At 43.1% G+C, this 23,781-nt stretch overlaps 1 protein-coding gene across 1 annotated transcript; it reads right to left on the reverse strand.

Annotated features, from left to right (window-relative positions):
* Positions 1-5,898: 5,898 nt before the first annotated feature.
* Positions 5,899-23,144, reverse strand: LOC122477107 (nuclear RNA export factor 2-like). The gene is made up of 19 exons (XM_043569999.1): positions 23,069-23,144; positions 12,492-12,675; positions 12,105-12,258; positions 11,734-11,817; positions 11,509-11,613; positions 11,308-11,388; positions 11,118-11,187; positions 10,882-10,970; positions 10,655-10,762; positions 10,368-10,477; positions 8,678-8,714; positions 8,208-8,276; positions 8,067-8,122; positions 7,820-7,927; positions 7,635-7,699; positions 7,416-7,531; positions 7,280-7,322; positions 6,635-6,707; positions 5,899-6,085 (listed from the first exon to the last, which is right to left on the reverse strand). Exons 1-19 carry the CDS (start codon positions 23,142-23,144, stop codon positions 5,899-5,901), a joined length of 1,815 nt encoding a protein of 604 aa, XP_043425934.1.
* Positions 23,145-23,781: the final 637 nt, after the last annotated feature.

Consider the following 23,781-nt stretch of genomic DNA (forward strand, 5'->3'; position numbering starts at 1 on the left):
TCTATTTCTTCCTGTTTCAGTTTTGGTAGTGTATATGTTTCTAGGAATTTGTCCATTTCTTCCAGATTACCCATTTTATTGGCATATAATTGCTCATAATGTTCTCTTATTATTGTTTTTATGTCTGTTGTGTTGGTTGTGATCTCTCCTCATTTATTCTTGATTTTATTTATTTGGGTCCTTTCCTTTTTTTTTCTTTTTGATCAAAATGGCTAGTGGTTTCTCAATTTTGTTAATTCTTTCAGCGAACCAGCTTCTGGTTTCATCGATCTCTTCTACTGTGTTTTTGGTTTCAATAGCATTAATTCCTGCTCTAATCTTTATTATTTCCTGTCTTCTGCTGGTTTTGCATTTTATTTGTTGTTACTTTTTCCAGAGCCTTAAGGTGTGAGGTTAGGTTGTGTATCTGAGATCTTTATTCCTTCTTTCAGAAGGCCTGGATTGCTATATAGTTTCTTCTTATGACTGCCCTTGCTGCGTCCCAGAGGTTTTGGGTTGTGTTGTTATCATTTTCATTGACTTCCATATACTTTTTAATTTCCTCTTTAACTGCTTGGTTAGCCCATTCATTCTTTACTAGGATGTTCTTCAGTCTCCAAGTATTTTTTCCCTTTCCAAATTTTTTCTTGTGGTTGATTTCGAGTTTCATAGCATTGTGGTCTGAAAATATGCACGGTATGATCTCAATCTGTTTATACTCGCTGAGGGCTTATTTGTGTCCCAGTGTGTGGTCTATTCTGGAGAACATTCCATGTGCACTGGAGGAGAATGTATATTCTGCTGCTTTAGGATGAAATATTCTGAATATATCTTTTAAGTCCATGTGGTCCAGTGTGTCATTCAAAGCCATTGTTTCCTTGTTGATTTTTTGGTTAGATGATCTGTCCATTGTGAGCGGGGTGTTGAAGTCTCCTACTATTATGGTATTACTATCGATGAGTTTCTTTATGTTTGTGATTAATTGATTTACATATTTGGGTGCATCCACATTTGGCACGTAAATGTTTACAATTGTTGGTCTTCTTGGTGGATAGACCCCTTGATTATGACATAATGCCCTTCTGCATCTCTTGATACAGTCTTAATTTTAAAGTCTAGATTGTCTAATATAAGTATGGCTACTCCGGCTTTCTTTTATTGACCATTAGCATGATAGATGGTTCTCCATCCCCTTATTTTCAATCTGAAGGTGTCTTTAGGTCTAAAGTAGGTCTCTTGTAAACAGCATATAGATGGATCTTGTTTTCTTATCCATTCTGTTACCCTATGTTTTTGGAGCATTGAGTCCATTGACATCTACAGTGAGTACTGAAAGATATGAATTTATTGCCATTATGAAGCTTGTAGAGTTGGAGTTTCTGCTGGTGTTCTCTGGTCTTTTCTAATCTTTGTTGCTTTTGGTATCTATCTACCTATCAATATAGATATAGATATAGATATAGATATAGATATAGATAGATATATTTTCATCTTTTCTCTCCTCAGAGAGTCCCCCTTAAAATTTCTTGCAGGGCTGGTTTAGTGGTCACAAACTCCTTTAATTTTTGTTTGTCTGGGAAACTTTTTATCTCTCCTTCTATTTTGAATGACAGCCTTGCTGGATGGAGAATTCTTGGCTGCATATTTTTCTGATTCAGCACACTGAATATATCCTGCCACTCCTTTCTGACCTGCCAAGCTTCTGTGGATAGGGCTGCTGCAAACCTGATCTGTCTTCCCTTGTAGGTTAGGGACTTTTTTTCCCTTGCTGCTTTCCTGATTCTCTCCTTGCCTGAGTATTTTGTGAATTTGACCATGATACGCCTTGTTGATGGTCGGTTTTTGTTGAATCTAATGGGGGTCCCCTGTGCTTCTTGGATTTTGATGCCTGTGTCTTTCTCCAGGTTAAGAAAGTTTTCTGCTATGATTTGCTCACATAACCCTTCCAGCCCTATTTCTCTCTCTTCCTCTTCTGGGACCCCCATGATTCTGATGTTGCTCCTTTTTAATGAGTCACTGATTTCTCTAATCCTTAAATAGTGCTTTTTTGCCTTAATATCACTCTTTTTTTCTGCTTCATTATTCTCTGTAAGTTTGTCCTCTATATCGCTGATTCTCTGTTCTGCCTCATCCATCCTTGCCTCTGGTGCATCCATCCTTTATTGCAGCTTAGTTATAGCATTTTTAATTTCATTCTGGCCATTTTTTACTTCTTTTATCTCTGCAGAAAGGGATTCTAATCTATTTTCGCCTCCAGCTAGTATTCTTATTATCGTGATTCTAAATTCTGGTTCCGACATCTTGCTTGTATCTGTGTTGGTTAAATCCCTGGCTATCGTTTCTTCATGCTCTTTCTTTTGGGGTTAATTCCTTAATTTTGTCATTTTGAATGGACAAAAGGAATTAATGAGGTAGAAATATTAAAGTTTAAAAAATATTAAAAATATTAAAATTAAAAATTAAACACATACACACACAAATTGAACAAATGATTCTAGATCCTAGGTGTGTTTTGGTCTGGGTGTTGAAAGTGGTTTGACAGATTATCAGGGAAAAAAAGGGTTGGGGGGAGAAAAAAAAGGAAATCGTTTGAAAATTTGAAAAAAAATGAATACACTGAAGTAGACTAAAATAGATGATGGGGGAAAATATAATTTGAAAAAATATACACAAAAGTAAATAATATAGCAGAAAAAAATTAAAGAAAAATATTTTAATAAAAATTAAAATAAATGTGATTTTTTTATTTTTCTGTATTCAAGAAAAAACAGAAGAAACTAAAAGAAAAAAGATAAAACAGAAAAAAGGAAATCATTTCAAAATTTGAAAAAGTGAATACACTGTAGTAGGCTAAAATAAAATGATGGAATTAAAATAGAATTTGAAAAAATACACATATCAAAAAATATAGTAAAACAATTAAAATATTTTAATAGAAATTGAAAGTAAAATACAAGTTTTTCTCTCTGCATTCAAGAAAAAGAAACGAAAAAGATAAGAAAAGAAAAAGAAAGAAAAAAATAAAAGGATTTTTTTTGAAAATTTGAAAAAAGTGAATACACTGAAGTAGACTAAAATAAAATGATGGAAGTAAAATAGAATTTGAAAAAAATTACACAGAAGTAAAAAATATAGTAATAAAAATTAAAGAAAAATATTTTTTATAAAAATTGAAAATAAAAATGATTTTTATCTCTTTCCGTATTCAAGAAAAAGAAAAAAAAAAGTGTAAAGGAGGAAAAAAGGGAAGGAAATTGAATATATAAACCTAATAGATTGAAGTAGGACTGAAATTACTTTGTTTTCCCCTAGAAGTCAGTCTATTTAGCGCTTTATACTCCATTAACTAAGCCAGCAGTGAGACTTGTGTTCTTGAAGAGCGAGGTTGGCCCAGTTGGGCGGGTTCAGTGTAACAGCTCCGCTTTCCACTAGATGGCTCTGCTAGCCTACTGGGGTGGATTGTTGTGGCGCTTTTAGGTGTGTATTTGCACGTGAGGGAGCGGTGAAAATGGCGCCACCCAGCTACCCAGTCTGTTCTCTTGGATCAGAAATCGTGCACCCATCCTCTGTCTTCAGCTTTCATCCACTCCTGGCTTTTTCACTCTCCGTGACCAGGCCCCAGGCAGTACCTCTCTCCTGAGTTTTGTCTCAGATGCGGCTGTTTTCCCCGGCCCCTTACTTCTGAAGGACTGTGGCTTTGACCCATTCTGCCCCTCTGCAGGAGGGTCTCACCAAGCAATGGCCGAATTTTGGCTGCACCTAGGAACTCTTGCTGGACCCTGCTGCTGCCAGTGCCCCAAGACTGTGGCCAGGTGCCAGCCGGCCCCAGGAAAAGCTTGCGAGATAGTGTAGCAGCAGCATTTCAGGAATTATGGAAAATCACAACACACATCTGGCACCAGGCTTCACCCTTAACGACCTTGTTCCAGCACCAGCGAATGTGGCCATTTTCTGCGGTCTGCTGGGACCAGATGGCTTCAAACTGTCTCTACCAAATGTCCTTCCAGCAGTGGAACCTCTTTTCCTTGTGTGGACTGAGAACCTCCCGGACCCCACTCTGTTCCTGGGGATTCACCCTTCCCACCAGAGCACCACGAGGTATCAAGCCGAAGAGTTGCAGACTTTGAGCTCCCCTTGTTTACAATCTTAATGGAATTTAAACCCTCTCCTTTCTCCTTTCTCCCTTTTTAGTTTAGTCCCTGCGGCTGTTTCCAATTTTCTACTTTCTCTCCAGCTGCTTTCGGGGAGGGGTACTTTTCCCATATTCTCCTCCCCCCCCTCCCCAGTCTCCATCCTCTCTCCGCCTGCAAAAGCCATTCCCTACCCTCTGCAGCTTCTCGCTCCCCAAATTCACCTCTCAGCACCATGTACCTGCTGAATTCTTTGGTTCAGGTTGTGCAGATTGTTGCATTAATCCTCCAATCAGTTTTCTAGGTGTGTAGGATGGTTTAGTATTGGTCTGGCTGTATTTCATGGACGCAAGACACACAAAAAACTTCCATGCTGTTCTGCCATCTTGGCTCTTCCCTCACTGTGGTTTTTACTCTGCATTTCCTTAATGACTAATGGTGTTGAGAGGTGTTTCATGTGCTTGTTGGCCCCTTGTATATCTTCTTTGGAGAAATGTCTATTAAGACCCTTTTTCCACTTTTTAAATTGGGTTGTTTGTCCTTTTATTGTTGAGCTGCAAGGGTTCTTCATATATTCTTGTCAGATATGTGATTGGCAAATATTTTCTCTCGCTCTGTTGGTGGGATTTTTACTCTTTTGATAGTGTCCATTGGTGCACAACAGCATTTAATTTTGATAAAGTCCAATGTATCTATTTTTTTCTTTGGTTGCTTGTGCTTTTGGTGTCATATATAAGAAACACTTGCCTAATCCATGATGACTTATGCCTATGTTTTCTTCCAAGATTTTTATAGTTTTAGCTCTTACCTTTAGATCTTTCATCCACTTATAGGCTATGTTTGTACATGATGTGAATCAGGGGGTCAAAATTCCTTGTTGTGCATATTTCTATCCAGTTGTCCCAGCACCATTTGCTGAAAAGACTATTTTTCTTCCTACCAGATTATTTTCCAACACTCTCATTTGACAGTCAATTGGCCATAAATGTGAGGGTTTATTTGTGGACTCTCCATTCTACTCCATTGATTCATGTACTGTCCATCTGCCAGCACCACACAGTCTTGATTACTATAGCTTTGTAGCAAGTTTTGAAATTGGGAAGTGTGAATCCTCTAACTTTGTTCTTCTCTTTCAAGATTGTTTTGGCACACTTACGTATGAACTTTAGGATAACCTTGTCAATTTTTGCAAAGAAGGATTTTGACAGGTATTGCGTTGAATCTGTAGATTTCTCTAGCTATTACTGCCATCTTAACAATATTAACATATTTAGCAATATTCCAACCCCATGGAAATGGGGTGTCTTTTCATTTATTTAATTTTTTCAACAATGTTTTATAGATTTAGCAATATAAGATTTGTGCTTCTTTTGTTACATTTGTTCCCATGTATTTTACTACTTTGATGCTATTGTGAATGGGCTTGTTTTCTTAATTTCATTTTTGGACTCCTCATTGCAAGTACATAGAAATACAAATGAGTTTTGTATATTGGCCTTTTATCCTGCAACCCTGCTGAGTTTGTGTATTAGTTCTAGTAATTTTTTTGGTGGATTCTTTCAGATTTTCCATATATAAGACAATCTCATTGAGCATTATACTGTTTTTAAACTCTTCACATGTATAATAGTATGATTCCTTTTCCACGGGTCCACTTTTTTTTTTCTTTTGGAAGCTAACTCTCCAAAAAGTTATTTTTCCAAATTTCCTGTGAGTTTCTTTGATTCACTGCCTCCCCCCTCCCCAAGTTGCTGTCCAACCCACCCTTATTCCCATGCACACCCAACACTCACTTCTTAGACCACTCGAGTTTCATCCCAGACTGAGTGGAGAAAGCCTGCACCATTTCCTGCTGCTCCTGGGAGAGGGTGGGCATGGAGCTGGAGGTGGGTGTAGGCACTCGGATGGAGAACGCACTCTGAGTCTCACTGGGGGTGGCCTCTCTCACAAACAGCTCATCATTCACGATGCATATACTGGAGGGAAAATGTGCCCTCAGGCAACTGAATGGATGTACAACTCCACATCCCTAACAATGATCTCACTCCCACTGCCACTCAGCAACCAGATTCCTTCCATACCCCTACTGTGCCTGTCCTCCAGATTGCTTGGCTGGTACCTCTACCCCTCCCAAAGAGACCACTTTTGCAGAGACTATCTACCAGCCTCAGTAGATATGCACTTACCCTGCAGCCCAGGGATGAGTTTACACTCACATTTATCCCTTACAATAGCCCAAGGGAGTGGACAGTCTAATCCCCATTTTTCAGGGAAGGCAATGAGTCACAGAGAGGTCATGTGACTTAACCAAGGTCATACACACCTAGAGAATGCTGGGGTCAGGAAGAGAACTCAGTGCTCTAACTCCAGCGCCCATGCTCTTAACCACCAGACTAGACTGCTCCTTGGATATCTACCTGTTGGCTTTCCACAATACTTAGAAAACCAAGATGTCTACACCACCATGCTCCTACACCCCTGGGCCTGGGCTGGGATGGCATTCCCACCTACAACATAGTACTCACCTGGAATTGCTGGCAGGGGTAACAATGAAGGTCCGGGTGAAGGCACGAACAGAACCCTGAGATCTTCCTTCCACTTTAACAACAAACAACAATACTCCCTTAGAGTCACACATGCTTCACATGCTCACACAGTGTTCTCCAGTCAGGGTATTCCTTGATACTCATGCTGGGAGGGACAATTGTTCATTGGGATCCATGGTATCTGGTATGGAGATAGCAACAGTAGGAGCAATCTGCTCCCAGTGATAGGGCCTCTACTATGTCACAGGTGCTGTGACAAACTCTTCACAAGTTCACTTGATTCATTTTCTGCAGCTGCCTGAGAGGTGGGTATTATTAGCCCCATTTTGCAAACAAGGAAACTTAGAGGTTAAGTAACTGTCCCAGGTAGTTCTCAGAGTAAGGATCTGAGATGACAGCTATCAAACTCCACAGACTGTCCCTAGTGCCAAAGCTGTGTGGGGCATACAGGCATAGACCCAGCTCAGGCCAGGTTGGCTTGGGGGCAGAGTGGAGGCAGGAGAACACAGCGGGAATAGGAATGGAAGGAAAGGGATCAGGGAAGCTAGGAGAGTTATCAGAGGGAGTTCAGCCAGCGGGGAGGGAGCACTGAGGCATCTGGAAAGGGGCTCTACACACACTCACCTTCCTTGAACACCCCATTGACAGAGAAGCAGAGCATCATCTCCTAAAAGGGAAGAGCCCAGGTGCTAAAGTCACCTAAACTTCCTACCCAACTGTGGCTTTCTAGGACTGCCCTTGGGAGGAAGCAGGTGCTCACCGTCTGGAACCACATGTCCACCACAAAGGAGCTGAGGTCATGCTGAGTTTTGGGCAGCATACCGAGGGAGCACACAATGTCACGTTTTGTATGCTTCAGCAGCTGAACCCACAGGCCTACGGGAGGAGGAGAAGCAAGCAAAGGTCAGGGCTTGCCACACCCTGGGCCCTATAATTACTCCTTCACATCCCCTTTCCCTGCCCAATCTTCCCCCATCACACGCACGGGGGTCCTTGAGCTTCTTCATATTCCTGCTTTCCTTGCAGTACCCACACAAGCTGCTTCTAGGAGAGAAAGAGGAATAGGAGGTGATGGTCTGGCCAGTGTGGGTGTTTCTAGGAGCTGCCCTGTGTCCACTGGGGAGCCACATGTCCCAGAAGCAGAGTCTGAGCTTTGCTACTCACGGGGCTTGGTCCTCCGGGTTGAAGGGAATGGTCAGGGAGAAGCAGGCCTCATGATGGTAAGCACCGAGGAGACCCTGGTGGTCTCCAGAGTCGTACATCAAGTAGTACCTTTGGAGAGTAATAAGGACAGTCTCTCTCTGTGGTCTGGACCCAAAGTGAGATTTTGAAGACGCAGTCAGCAGTCCTGAGCTTGGGTGGCCTCACCTATCCTAGCCTTCCACTTCCCTAGATTCCCAGGTGTACTTACTGCTGCAGGAATTGCAAGACTAGACTCTTCAGTATCTCAGATCCTTTGTAGCTTTCCTGGAATCAAAAGACTTTTGAGACTATGTGGCTGATAAAGCTTCCCTCTCAATACTCCAAATGTCATTTGATCATTTTTCCTCACCTTGCAGGGCTTTATTAAGTAGGGTGTATCAATATCAAAAGTAACTGGTGGGGATAACTCCTGGCCATCCTGGAGAGGGGAAGAGGAAGTCAGCAGTGGAGCCCAGGGAGGTGGCCCTGGATGTTCAGGGTTGAAAAGATGAGCCCAAGAGAGGGTGAGGGTAAGAGGTCAGCTCTGAAAGGGCACTGGAATTTACATGAACAAGATTATAGTGGGCGTCTTCATCATGAGGTCCTGGAAGTCTCTATTATTATATGCAATGTGTGTGTGTGTGTGTGTGTGTGTACACACACATGTTTGTGGACATTTTTTCCAGAGAGTATACTCATGTCTTTTACAGGAGTCCTGGTCCCCTAAAATGGGTAAGGGTATGACACAAACATATAATCTAGGTAAGACCCAAAGGGCTTGAGGGTAGGTGTGGAGGTGATCAATGTTAGTAAAAGACAATGATGAATGTAGGCACTTACCAGACGTAACAACTTAGGAAAACAATCCTTGATGGCACTGTCCAAAACCCAAAATAGAAAGAAGTGACTGATAGGTCAGGATTGCAAAGCCTGCCTCCTTCCCTTCCCCCCTACCTCCTCTCCTTCTCCTTTCCACTGGGTAGCTCCCACCTAGACTGCCCTCACTCCCTTCTTCAGTGACCCAAGAAGCAACCTTTGGAGTCCAGGGTCCACGGCTACCTTCCCTTCCCTACCTCCCTTCCTTCCTCCAGGTTCCCACTGAAGGCTCCGGAGAAAAGAGGGAATGGGGTGGGAGCGCAGGGCTCTGCTACCTCACTAAGGTCCCAGCATTCCTCAGGACCACGACACCCCCAGGGATGACCCGAGATGCTGAGGTAGGGAGGTCAGTGAGGCAAGATCCAGGTGGCAGGGAGGGAGAGAGAGGAGGAGGAAAACAGAAGATAGGGTGAAGGTAGGAGGGGAGGGGGGACAGAGACATAGGGGAGTAGAGACAGGGGAGTAAAAGAAAGCAAAGCAAAGGGAAAGGAAAAAAAACCTCTACTATGGTGGTGGGGGCCAGGGAGGAAGAGAGAAGAAGGGGTAAATGGCTCCCCAGCTGCAGCCTTTTCCTTCATCTGCTCTGGTTGGCCCTGGCAGCTGAGGTAGAGATGGAAAATATGCAGGTGTTGGGCTGGGGGCCCATTGGATGCTGGTTGAAACTTTGCCACCTGTGTGAACTCAGCTTGACCTGGCCATGGGGAACGAGGCAGCCACGGGGGCAGGACACCTTCCCCAGAAGGAGTAGAGGGTCAGGCCCCAGGTCAGCATGGGGCTGAGGGCCTGTGGCCCCCTCTTATGACCACCATCTTCCCTTCTGATGGCACCTGTGCACCTGTGCCTGTCTCAGTCAGTTCCCAGCCTGAGGATTCATACTTGTGCTGGGCTACCCAGGGCTCCTCTGAAGGAACAGCCAGGATGATGTGACATGTTGGGGGGCGGTGGGTGAGGAGGGGGCAGTGCCTCTGAGAGTCCTGTCCTTCTGTCTCCTCAAGCACCTCTGCTCTCTGCCTTCCATTCCTGCTTCAGGAAGCCTCTGCTCATTGGCAGTCTCAGGCCCCTTGACTCAGGGAACTCCGGTTTCTCCCAAGGAAGGCCAAGCTCCTGGCATTGGGTCAGAGGAATGGATTTCATCATGGAAGCCATTCACAGCCTCGGCCCTCAGCATGGGGCAGGAAAGCCACCACGGCAGCCGGAGATTTGAGGGGGAACCATTCTGGAGCAAGGGAAGGAGGTCTCCTCTCAGAACCAGGGAGGGAAGTGCCATCTCAGCAGGAAGTAGGAAGGCCTTTCTCAGCCTGATGCCCTGGGCTGGAGGAACCTTCTCAGTCCAGGGCACCAGAATCTGGCTCAAGGTTGATCACTCCTGGCCCTGGTAAGGAGGAGAAGCCCTTCTTCCTAGAAAACATGCTTGGAGGGCATGCTAATGAATGCTGAATGCAGAGAGGTGGAAACAGACCCCAGAACAGGAAACAGGTGAGCAGGTCAGAGGAAGGAAATTCCTTACAGGTGAGGGACACATAGGAGAAGGTGGAGCCTCAGGTCCTTCCAGAGGACCAGGGTTGCAGCTTCCTGCATACATACGTTCTCAGGGACAGTTCAGGCTCCCAGGGGGCAAAGGTTCCCAGGCAGGGTGAGAGGGGTTCACACTGACCTTATGTAGGTGGACTGGTCTGGGAAGGTGTCGCACAAGGGGTTCCCGTCTAGCCAAAGTTCCTCAAGCATCAGCCCTTTCATCTTGTTTAACTCCCACACCAAGGTCAGCTGAGAAATATGGGGAGGAAGCTGGGAAGGAGTCCCAGGGAAAGAGAGACACGCGGGCCCTTGCACCCCCAGCCCCCACCCTTCTACATAGGTACCTTCTCTTGCCTACTGTCATCACTCGGATGAGCACTACCACCCACTGTCACCCCCAACTTTGATCTGGCTCCCTCTTCCCACCTCATTTTTGGAGAGGTTCAGGATCTTGACTGTGGGGACCATCTGTATAATGTCAGACAGGCCATCCAGCTGGTACAGTTTGTTGTTGCTCAAGTTCAAGGACAACAGCTTTTGGTGAAGAAGAGTTAGAGTGACAGTTACTATCTAGGGCCTCAGAGACAAATCTGTCCTCCACCCCATGAGTTCCACCCCTACTATTGATAACAGCACTGGGACTAAGGCCTTACCTCAGGGAAATTCTCTTCAATGATCTGCAGGGTGGCAGCCATGCAGTTTCTTCGATTCAGGATTATATCAATATTATGGCCCACCAAGTCTTCAGGAAGCCAAGAGGAGGCAAACAGAAGGCTGAGAGGGGTCCAGGGCCAGCATCAACCCCTCCCCATGTTACCATTCCTCAGTCTTCCTCCCAGGCAGATCCCTGTGCCCTCACCTGCCCTAGCATTACTGCTATCAACTGTACCTGGGTCAAAGCGGAGACTCTGGAGGTCAAGAGCTTCATGGGAGACATCATAGCGTTTGTGCATGGTCAGCTGCAGAGAAAGGCAGAGAAATCCACTCTGAGGCTCTGGTAGGGATAGGAAAATCGGGGGCTGGAGGAAGAGGAGGTGGGTCTGGGTGTGGGCATGCAGCGGGCCTTGAGTCTGCATTACCTTTAGCTGCTTCATTTCTTTTGGCTTCAACTTATACCGCACAGAGTAGGGTACATTAGAGGCAATGACAAAGATCGATATCTGCAGGGAGGTGAGGTGCTCGGGTAAGCACCAAGAACCCTGATTCCAAAGAAGACCACCAGCCCCTGGCCTTTCCTCCCACCACGGGGACTAGGTACAGGTAATGCCCTCAAAACATACCTTTTGGTTCTCCTCATCACAAATCTTGTAGCTGACATCTTTCAATGCAGAGGCAATGCTGGCATCCTGGACAAAGAACCGAGCCTGGTTTTTCACGTAGTGAAACTACAGGAGAGGGAGGCAACAATAATTTTGAAGGATAGAGTCTTCCTGCTCAGTGGGCTCCTCCCAGTCCCCCCCCCACTTCCCTTTGTCCACTCATCTGGCTTCACCATCCTCCCTTACATCCACTGGAGTGAAGGGGACACTGCAATGGCTCTGGATTGAATTCACTAGCCATGTCTTGTCATACTTTCCCCCATAGGGAATCTAGAGATGAAAAGAAGGGATGGGAGGAGAGACAACATGGAATTAAAGCTGGAAAACAGACCCGACGGTGTTCTTTTCCAACCCTCTACTGAGCTGTACAGGGCTTCTAAAGAAGGGACCACTAGCATTATTTCTTATTTTTGTGCGAAATATGGATTTCCTAAACCCTCTTTCTCTCCATTGGAAAGCTCTCCTCCAAATAATTGATGTAAGGTTGTTTAATGTGGTCTTCCTTTTGTAGGGTTCCAGGATATTCTATCTAATGCAGATCTTGCCAAGACACTCACGGTGATCTTGAACCAGCTCCCTGGGGTTCCATCTTGTGTATTCTCCCCCATTTGTCTCTTCAGAAGTTTTCTATCTCTCCACACAGTAATATGGATATGGTCTTCATCATGCCATTTTGCTCTCCTCTTGTTGTGTCGGGTGCTATAGGGAGTGCTGCAGAGGGTAAGTGGAGAGAGGGAGGGTGGCCATAAATGCTAAGAAAGTCTTCGTCTATACACCCTCACCTCTCTGTCACCAGGACTACAAGTAGGATTGCTCAACCATTATTCCACTTCTAGCGTTCTTCAGTTTTCCAGTGAGAGAAGAAAAAGAAGACCAAAGGGGAGTGAAAGGGTTGCATATTCCCAGGGGCTGCTACATGAAAACCAGGCTGCCTGGTCACTTACTGTCTTACTTGGGGGTACTCCTGGATATCCCTCATCATCACAGTTTCATCATCCTCCTGGTGCTGTGAAAGCTGAGGGTCATATCCATCCCGTTCATCATGGGGATTCCTCTTGCCAAAATTACCTCGGAACGAACTCCAAACTTTCTTTCGTCCTTGATGTGAACTACCATCACCATTGGGTTCTCAAAAGGGGGACAAAAATACAAGTTTGAAGACACACCAGTGGTCCATGTACCATGTACCACATCTTAGGCTAACACCATGGTAGGGCAAGCAAAATGTCAACCTGCCCTAAGGGTCCAATCCCACAAACCCCAGAAAGGAAACTCCTCTGCTTGTCTGGATAGGAAAGCCTTATTGGACAGATGGCACTATCAGGGGATGAATCTTGGGGGAGGAGAAGGACATGACCGAGGATGAGCAGGGGAAGCAGAAACTGTATTGAACCTTTTAAAGAATGATGCAGGATTTATTTTTAAAAAAGCAAACAAACAAGGCAAGAAAACAACAGAGATGTGTGCATCCATGAGTTAGATTGGAAACCAGCCATACATCAGGAAGACATCTGAATTGTCCCTGCTCTCAGGCTTAACAACCACACCAATACCACAAAGGCAATCTCTCTCCCACTTCCCAAATATAATCAGCCACCAAACTGAGCCCACTGACAATCAGCAAGCTGCATTTCCTTTGCTGGTGTAGTACAAGCTTTAATGTCAGGTGAGACTGACGTAACAGCCTCCTAAGTTGTCCCTCTCCCTCCAGACTTGCTGTCAACAATACTCAGTTTGAAATATCCAGAGTAAGCTTTCTTTTTGCCCAGCCTGAAATACCTTCAGCTCAAGAGACAACTTTTCCTAAACTCAGCTCCTCTATAACAAGGATCTAAATGACAAACTGGAGGGGCGACTGGGTGGCTCAGTTGGTTGAGTGTCCGACTTCAGCTCAGGTCATGATCTCACAGTCTGTGAGTTCGAGCCCTGCGTCGGGCTCTGTGCTGAGAGCTCAAAGCCCGGAGCCTGTTTCAGATTCTGTGTCTCCCTCTCTCTCTGACCCTCCCCCGTTCATGCTCTGTCTCTCTCTGTCTCAAAAATAAATAAAACGTTAAAAAAATTTAAAAAAAATAAATGACAAACTGGAATGATAAGTCAACTACCATTTCCAAGTGTGTAGGGATTCTTCTTTTTTTCCTTCTATTATTGATTTCCAATTTAGGTTCATTATAGTCAGATAATGCACCCTGTGTGGTTTCAATTCTTCTAAAATTTGTGGAGGTTTGTTTGGTGGTCTAGAAGATGATCTAGCTTGATGAATGTTACATTGATTTGGGGGGGGACATGCACTCTGCTGTCATGGTGTGGAGTGCCCTATTTATGTAATATAGATCCTGTTAACTTATTATGTTATTCAGATGTCCTATATCCTTGCTGGTTTTGTCTCTAGTAATTTTATCCCTTGCTGAGTGGGGGGGTGTTGAAGGCCCCCAACTATAATTACATACGTGGTTATTTCTTCTTTCAGCTCTATCAGGCTTTGCTTCATGTACTTTGAGGCTCTGTTGTTTGGTTCGTACACTTTTAGGATCATGATGACTCCCCAGTGGATTGATCCTTTTATCATTATGTAAAGCCTCTTTCTGTCTCTTATCAATTTTCTTTGCTCTGATGCCTACTTTATTGGACATTGTAGCCACAGGTATACTTAGACCATGTCTTGGTGGTATTTCACCCTGTATTCACCCCTAGTTGTTGTATTGATGTTCACCCCTCCCCCCACAAATACTCCCTGCCAACATATATCATTCACCACATAAATTATAGATTTGGGAGTTTTCTGGTATCTACAGAAATATCAGTCCCAATTCCCTCTCCCACAGTGGATTCACTAAAGGTATTTTATTTGTATCATGTTAAACTCAAACACTGTACCAGCAGATAATAATACTAGTGGTTTGGGTGGGCAGTAGGGGGAGGATTAAGGTAACCAGACTGGTAGAAACTAGCTTCCTTTTGGATTCTATAAGGCTCTCTTGGTTTGTGTGTTGTACATTTTGTACCTCAATTACTCCATGCTGTCTCAGGGCACGATTATGAGTAAAAATCTGTTGACTGCTGATTGCTCCCTGATGTAGTGATTACGACCAGGCCTCAGATTTACTCCTCTGGGAAGTCATTGCTTTCACTCTGTGGCCTTGCTGTCAAGACAATCCTGCTACTCACAACCTTTGGGACTTTTCCTGTGTGGCACTGGAAGTGGAATTAAACATGGATAGAGCATTTGACCCAGAAATGCCAATGGCTCAGTCCTCAAAACTTGAAAGCAACCTGGAGTGTTCTCTCTCTCACACTCCATATCTAACAGATCAGGAAATTCTTTCACCCCCTCTCTCCAGTACATCCAGAATCTAGCCACTTCTTACCACCACCATTATTACCACCACCCTGGCCAAGACACCAACATCTATCTATCTCCTGGATTATACTGCCTTCCAGGTCCAGGTCACCAGCAGCAGAGCATAAGTCAAATCATTTGACTTCTCTGCTCAAAACAATGTAACAATGGTTTGATGTCATCAACATGTTAAAAGACCATGAGTTCATAATGATACTAATAACAACAACAAAGAGGAACCTTATTAATGACACTTGGAGAATGGCAGGAAACCAACCGGTTTTCCTGAAAATCCACCAATTAAAGGAAAAACTTAAATATTAAAAGGAGGAATAAGGGCCTGTGGTCAACGTATGGTGTATGGGGGCATCAGAGTCATTTTTGAGAAGTGACATTACTTCAGAAATAACATCAACAATGGGAAAGTGTAAAAGTGAGCTAGCTAACAGCTACAGCAATCCCCAGACCGACCAGCTAATTTGGGTGCCTAAACAGGGACAGAGGCCTCCCTCATCAAGGTGATTCAGACCAGAGCAATCTCGGGCATAGCCTTGTTTTGAGAATCTCACAGGACAGTGGGCACATGATTAAAAAGCCAGAGAAGGGGCGACTGGGTGGCTCAGTTGGTTAAGCATCCAACTTCAACTCAGGTCATGATCTCACGGTTGGTGAGTTCGAGCCCCGCGATGGGCTCTGCACTGACAGCTCGGAGCCTGGAGCCTGCTTCAGATTCTGTGTCTCCCTCTCTTTCTGCCCCTCCCCTGCTCGTGCTCTCTCTGTCTCTCAAAAATAAACATTACAAAAAAAAAGCCAGAGGGACCACGTGCACACACACGTGTGTGCACATGCATATCCACTTACTGAAGGTTTGCATCTCAGCACGATCCCCGTCTTGCCGTCGCTCTGCCAGAATCAAAGGCAATAAGACGAGTATCACAAATCAGTTGGTATCTCTCACCCAGGCTGCCTGAGTTACCCCTCAAGCTCCACCAAGTACCAACTGATCCTCCCATGGAGAAATGGTCGTGAGTATCCTTTATGACATCATGTGTGTTCACATGGCTACTTCCTGTGTCAGTTTGGAATCCTGCCTACAACATTGCTAGGCCACTGATCACATGGCAATTCCTTCCCTGCTATGGTAGGGAAAGAACAGGATGGGAAGTAAATGAACACTTGCCCTGTGGCAACCAACATTTGCTCAATGTTGGGCAGACTCATTAGATTTCTTTGACCTCCTCACAGAAACCCCATAATGACTGTATCCACAGTCCCTTGTCAGACCACGAACATTAGGCTCACAAGGGTTATGTCCATTTCCCAGGATTTCTCAGCCAAGTCCGTGGCAGAACAGAAATTGTGTCCTCACTATTGGTCTGCCTCAACATCCTAAGGGTTCCTCCAGCTACTGTGCTGGTTCTATTTTAATGGTGAACTTTCAGGTCTCCAGGACAGATTTCTGTGAGCAGACTAGGGATGATGGTTTGTGACCAAGAGCTGGTCACTCCTGCTTGGGGGTTGGGGGTGGGGGAAGGGTCCAGGTGCCTTGGACCAAGTGGAGAGATCTGTCTTGAACTAGATGGAGAAATATGTTCAGATCACAGGGTTTGCAGGTTGAGTCACTTTGAGCTGACAGTGTCTGGCATATAATGGGGCCTAGTTAGTATTTGTTAAATGAATGTAGACAACAATGTAGATTTGGGATCAACAAAGCCACTTTTGAGAATCCATACATCTCAACCATTTCTAACCACATGTATTTATTCCGGGGGGTGGCGGGGGGGAAGGACTACAGAACTGTTTCATAACCTGCTTGTAAAACTAGCATGTGTTGAATTTTACTTTTGCAAAATTAGTATTTTTCATTATGTACAGTTAGAAATAGAGCTAATTACCCCCCCCTCTTGATTATAGCTAAGACTACTGATTTTCTAATCGTAGGAAAGGGAGGCTTTTGCAAACTGGTGACAGAAATGAGGAGAGGCTTTCCTTAAATCCAGCAGAGATAGCTTCCTGGGTGTCTGGTATGTGTAGGAAGATTGTTCTGGACCTATATACATGTCTGTGGGTGCTCAGCTTGGTGACAGCATTATCATCCTTATCTCAGAGGAAAGTAAGAGTGTGTGTGTGTGTATGTGTGTGTGCTCGCACGTGTGTGCATGCGCACATGGGCATGTGTTAATATTATCTGCTTTACATTTGTATAATTAGATTACATATACATGTATTTCAAATCATGTTGGAAAGTGCATTGCCACAGAAAACTGGACCCTAATGTACATTTTATTTTCATGTATTATGTATTATATATGGCCAATTTTTGCTTTTTGTATTTTTTTAATGTTTATTTACTTTTGAGAAAGAGAGAATCCCAAGCAGGCTCCATGTTCAGCACAGAGCCTGACGCAGGGCTTGATCCCAGGGCCGTGAGATCATGCCCTGAACCGAAATCAAGAGTCAGATGCTCAACTGACTGAGTCACCCAAGCACCTGTGCTACTTGTTTTTAATATTCCCTTTATGTTTTTTGTTTGTTGTTTGTTTTTTGTTTTTGTTTTTGTTTTTTAGGGGCATCTGGGTGCTTCAGTCGGTTAAGCATCTGACTTTGACTCAGGTCATGGTCCCACGGTTCGTGAGTTGGAGCCCCACTTCAGGCTCTGTGCTGACAGCTCAGGATCTGGTGCCTGCTTCAGATTCTGTCTCCCTCTCTCAATCCATCCCCTGCTCACACTCTGTCTCTCAAAAATGAATAAACATTTAAAAAATAAGGTTTTTTTTTACATCTTCACATTTTAATATTTGAATTGATTTTCAAATTTAAAGTACTAGCATTCTCTATAAAAGGTATTTCTAATTGTGGGGAACAAATGGCCCAGTGAAGCATGGCTTGAGATTTAGGGCAGTTTCAAGATTTGAGTCCATGCTCTACGGCTTCCCAGAAGAAGCACATAAATATTTTAAATTGTAAGAGACAATTTCCTAAGAGACAATTTCCTAATATATTTACACCAATATATTTCTATACTAACAGTGCAGAAGAGTCTACACTATGCTCAAGTATTCAAAAGGCATTTAAGTGGCAACTCTTAATTTTGGCTCAAGTTATCATCTCACGGTTCATGAGTTTGAGCCTGTGCTGACAGCACGGAGCCTGCTTGGGATTCTCTCTCTCCCTCAGCCCCCTCCCCACACGTGCTCATGCACATTACATTCTCTCTCTCTCTCTCTCTCTTAAAAAATTCACTCTATCCTTTGACCCAGACATTTCACTTTTAAAAAAAATTAACATTTATTTATTCTTGAAGGAGAGAGAAAGACAGTGCAAGCAGGGGAGGGGGAGAGAGAGAGAGAGGGAGACACAGAATCCGAAGCAGGCTCTAGGCTCTGAGCTGTCAGCACAGAACCTGATGCGGGGCTTGAACCCACAAGCTGTGAGATCATGACCTGAGCCGAAGTCAGATGCTTAACCAACTGAAACACCCAGGCACCCCCAGATATTTCACTTTTAAAACTCACCATACAAAATATTCTTTGCTGAAATATATATACATATAATATATACTTCATAATACATATATATATTATATGTATATATAAATATATATACATACATACATATATAATATATATGTATATATACATACATACATATATATAATATATATATATATTATATATACATACACATATATCATACATGTAATGATATGGCTGTGCTTAACAGGCCCTTTTATTCCCATTTTTACACCATTTTTATTGAGCTATAATTGACATATAGCACTGCGTATGTTTAAGGAATACAGTATTATTATTTTATTTACATAAATGATTACCAAATTACCTTAGTTAACATTCATTATCTCATATAGATACAAAAAAATAAATAAATGAAAAAGACATGAAAGACATCTCCTTGTGATTAGAACTCTCTTAACACCTTTCAAATATACCATAAGGCAGTATTAACTATGATCCTCATGTTGTCATATCCCTAATACTTATTTTTCTTATGACTGGAAGCTTGTACTTTTTTCAAAGTTTTTATCTGAATTCCAGTTAGTTAATGTACAGTGTTATATTAGTTTCAGGTATACAGTATAGTAATTCAACAGTTCCATACATCATCTGGTGGTCGTAACGACAAGTGCACTCCTTAATCCCCATCACTTATTTCATCCATCCCCTCATTCACCTCCCCTCTCCTAACCATCAGATAGTTCTCTATAGTTAAGTGTCTGTCTCCTGCTTTGTCTCTCTCTCTCTCTCTCTCTCTTTCTCTTTTCTCTCTCTCTTTCTCTCTCCCCTCTCTCAGTTTTTTTTTTCCTTTTGCTTACTGGTTTTGTTTCCTAACTTCCACATATGGGTGAAATCATATGGTATTTGTCTTTCTCTGACTGACTTATTTCACTTAGCATTATGCTCTCTAGCCCCAACCATGTTGGTGCAAGTGGCAAGATTTCCTTCTTCTTTATAAGCTCTTTGATACATGAAGACGAGAGTGGCTGATATTGACAGAAGAAGGGTAGAAATGATTGTCCTTGGAATCAAAGAGAGATGGGAAAGAAGGGACATGGGTACCTGACATACAGAGTAAAAAGGCCAAGGGATGGGTGTATGGGCCAGAAAGGTGAGGGTGATCATTGGGAAGAGAGTGAAGCACAAGTGGAAAAAGCTTCTCAGGTACTGGATTAATCCTGGTGATATGCACCCCTCTGGAAGCCTTCCTTTCTTTCTATGTGTGTTTTGTCTGTCTCTGTTACTTCATCTTCAAGTTGAAGACAAGAGAAACGGTTCCCACACAGTCTGAGAAAGGAGATATGGTACAGGGTAACAGAGTGTAAAATGGGTCCCTTGGACAGAGGGCCAGATTTCAGGGCATGTTGGTCCCAGACACCACACCCATTGTTGCCCACTGGACTTTGAGTGCCATCTCAGTGCTCATTTCAGCCCTAACACAGAGTCACACATTATTGGTTATGGGCATAGGATTTGAGGTCAGATCAATTAGTGTTTGAATCCTGGTGCTAAATGCTGTGGTCCAGGGCAATTAACTTTGACTGAATGGTCACTCACCTTATTTTTTCCCTTAAATTGAGGATAGTGATAATTTCTACCTCATGAGAAAATTGTAAGAATTGAGTTAATATCTGGAAATATACATAAAACCCCTGGAGAAATGCCTGTGACCTAACAAGCAGTACAAAGAAGTTAGCTATTACTAGGTCAAGTACTTATACAACATCTGAAGTTTAATAAGGGCTGAATGTGTGTTAGTTGCATTTGTTGTTACAAGAAGGAAAGCAGATGGGTGTGTGGGGGCAGGTTGCAGTGTCAGCTATTTACATATTTTATAAAGTGGCAGTGGTTACATAGGGCAGCCCTACTGTTTAAGGGAACCAAAATTTAAAAAAAATCAGAGACTGAAACAGGCATATGAAGGGATTAAGTGGGGGGCTTAAGTTCCCATTTCCAAAATTTGGGCAAAAGAAAAAAAAAACTGTTACTATGGGCATTAAGGAAGGCACTTGTTGGGATGAGCACCGGGTGTTGTATGTAAGTGATGAATCACAGAAATCTACTCCTGAAGCCGAGAATATACTGTATGTAAGCTAACTTGACAATAAGTTTTTTTTTTTTAAGGGCACGTTATTATTCAAGAAATGGTTCAGGCTTGAGTGGTAGATTACAAAAAGCAAGATAGAATATTCCTCACACCACATGATAATCATGTGAAAAGAAAAAAAAGTCAGGATATAAAACTATATTACGCATAGTTTCTCAGAAGAAGATATTAACAGATGTTTGGTTTTTATGTGTAAATGTAATCATAAAGAAGTCAAAGTGACAGAACATGTGAGAGTGTCAACCATGTTTATAAATGGGTGGCTAGAACGCATAATAGGTATACTTTCATATCTATGCTTTACTTGCCTAAAAGGATATTTGTCCTTGAGTCGGGATTTCGCAAGATGATTGAGGGGAGGGGCGTTGGGGGGGTGGGAAGCACTATTCCTATAGATTCACTAGGCAGCACAATAGGAACAATTGATCACTCACTGATAAGCAGATGTGAGTATCTTCTCGCTGGTTAATAAGGTGTATCACCTTAGCCAATTCACCCAACTTTTCCTGATCCCAGGCTCCTTATATGTAAAACTCAGAGAGATTGGGTCTAACCACCACCTTAGGAAGATATGGAACACATAGCACACCCCAAAAGGTTCCCAGTTAATCTCTCTTCATGCTCCAGACACATGCAAATGTTGATCTTCCCTCATATGAGTTTTTCCTGTTCTAGAATTTCATATAAACAGAATCATATATCGTGTACTCCTCTGTGCCTGGCTTCTTAAACTCAACATTTTTATTTATTTATTTAGTTAGTTAGTTTTAAATGCTTTTTTAAAATTTATTTTGAGAGAGAGACAGAGAGAGAGAGAGAGAGAGAGCAGGTGGTGGGGTGGGGAAGGGGCAGAGAGAGAGAAGGAGAGAGAGAGAATCCCAAGCAGGCTCTGTGCCGTCAGTGCAGAGCCCAACATGGGGGTTGAGCTCATGAACCATGAGATCATGACCTGAGCTGAAATCAAAGTCAGATGCTTAACTGACTGAGCCATCCAAGCGTTCCTCATTTTTTCTTTAAAAGGAGATTCTTCTCCTTTTCTCACATGGGAACTCTTATTTCATACTTTCCAGAATAGCTATCTATTTATTCTTATTGGAATATTATTATTCAAAAACAATCATAAAATTTAAAAATTAAATACGGAAAATATTTGCACTCTTATCAAATTGTCAAGTAGTTCTCAACCTTGTTTACACATAAGAGTCACTTAAGGAGACGGAAAAAAGTCACTCGCACCAGGCTCTACCCACAATAATTAAAGCAGAATTGGGGTCAGAACCAGGCAGCTACAGGTTTTAAACTCTTCATGTGATTGCAGTGTGCAACCAAGGTTGAAAACCACTATGTTAAAAAGCATCAGCTTTTTTTTAAAATTTTTTTTTTCAACGTTTATTTATTTTTGGGACAGAGAGAGACAGAGCATGAACGGGAGAGGGGCAGACACAGAATCGGAAACAGGCTCCAGGCTCCGAGCCATCAGCCCAGAGCCTGACGCGGGGCTCGAACTCACGGACCGCGAGATCGTGACCTGGCTGAAGTCGGACGCTTAACCGACTGCGCCACCCAGGCGCCCCAAAAAGCATCAGCTTTTATGCCTGCCAGAACCATACGAATGGCTGCCACCTCATTCTGCTGACTTTCTGCTCAGTGTTATTTTGGGTAACTAGTGATTCCATTAGCTTAGAGCAGGGATTGGCCATCGGCCTGTTTTTGTATGGCCTGCAAACTAAGAATGGTATTTATGTATTTGGTTTCCAACCAATCAAAAGAAGAATAATATTTCCTGCCACACGAAAATTATTGGAAATTCACGTGTCTGTGTCCATACATAAAGTTTTATTGGAACATAGCCATGCTGTGTCTATGGCAGCTTTTGGTTAACAACAGCATATTTGAGTAGTTTCGTTAGAGGCTAAAAGACCTGCAAAGCCTCAAATATTTGTGAGCTGCCCTTTCCAGGAAAAGTTTGTTGAGCTCTGGCTTAGAGCAAGTGTCCTTAAAGCAAGTGCACAGTTACTCTGGTAAATGGCTGGATGTCCCTTTGACTAAGCCCAGGAAGAATACTTACTGTAGTTACTTGTGACTTCATTGTAGGGTCTTTTTCCTCGGTAATCCATTTGCTCATGGTGTTCTGGCTCAGGTGTGGGAATTGATTAAGGGACCAACATTTGCCATGAAGATGGCTCAAGTCACCAGATCTAGAGTTTTATTTATATTTTATGTTCTTATATTTTATTATAAATGTATATTTATTTATATTTCATTTACTTTTACATGGATCAAATGCAACTTTAGAGGATGCTCAGATATTTCAATATCCAAAGGATCTGTTGATCCATGAGCTACCTTCAAAGGTTTCTGTAGGTAAAACAACCATTTGTGTCAAATTGACATGCACCTTGACCCAGGAGGCTGTGTTTCTACTTGGCCTGTGACTCCAGGATCCCATCATCCCCACTGAAATGAGGGTTATCATGCCAAGGGTAGGACCTTTCCACTCACCTGTGGCCTGCACAAATCAGCCACCTCAGAACGATTCAAAGATGAAGACGCCCTCCTCACCAATATGTTTCTCAATGCTGTGGGGGAGAGGCATGTCCTCCAAGTCCCTAAAAGCTGCTGCTAGGTCCACCCTCATATTGACATCAAAGGCATTTCATTTCAAGTGACCACAGGTGATAACTTTGGCAGCTGTTTCACCATCATGTGCCATGGAATACCAATATTTCATCTTCTAATGTCACTTGGATCCTTACTATCTTCAGATCCATCTAGATCGGATAATCTATCCCAGATCCCCATTTCTTTCAGGGCCCTTTGCTTGCAACCAATTTTGGTGTCAAGTACCCTGTTAATCAAGGTTCTCATTTGTCCGTGCCAGAATTCATTCTAGTTATTTTATAAAAATGATACATCTTTAATAAAATATATTACATAGCTTACAAAAACTCTATGAGGGCCAGAAAAGCAGGCTTGGATGCTGCCCAGTCAGGGGAAACCCACTCATGCTACGGGACTGTTGTAGCTGAAATACCACTGCTGCCTGTCTGCTAATTGACATGTATAGTAGAGACTGAATTCTAGGCACTCTTTGGTTGCTTCACAAAAAACAGAGACCTCTCCCATTATACATAGCTGACCACGCCATTGAGCCATACGTAGCTCCCGTGTCATTCAGTTACACCTCCAAGTCTCAGAATGGTGCATATGCATGATACAGTTGAGATCCCATTTAGAACCCTAGCTGTAATGGGCTCTGGTTAATGTGTATGTGT

This window comes from Prionailurus bengalensis, chromosome X (genome assembly GCF_016509475.1).
Source record: "Prionailurus bengalensis isolate Pbe53 chromosome X, Fcat_Pben_1.1_paternal_pri, whole genome shotgun sequence".
NCBI classification, from domain to species: domain Eukaryota; kingdom Metazoa; phylum Chordata; class Mammalia; order Carnivora; family Felidae; genus Prionailurus; species Prionailurus bengalensis.

What these genes read in the sequence shown, in the direction of transcription:
- LOC122477107 (XM_043569999.1), bottom strand. Translation starts at nt 23,144, where the DNA reads ATGAGGGTGGACCTAGCAGCAGCTTTTAGGGACTTGGAGGACATGCCT. An exon ending in GTGATGAGGAGAACCAAAAG is followed by an intron (nt 11,389 to 11,508) that starts GTATGTTTTGAG and finishes ACCTCCCTGCAG; the next exon opens with ATATCGATCTTTGTCATTGC. An exon ending in TTGAAGAGAATTTCCCTGAG is followed by an intron (nt 10,763 to 10,881) that starts GTAAGGCCTTAG and finishes CTTCACCAAAAG; the next exon opens with CTGTTGTCCTTGAACTTGAG.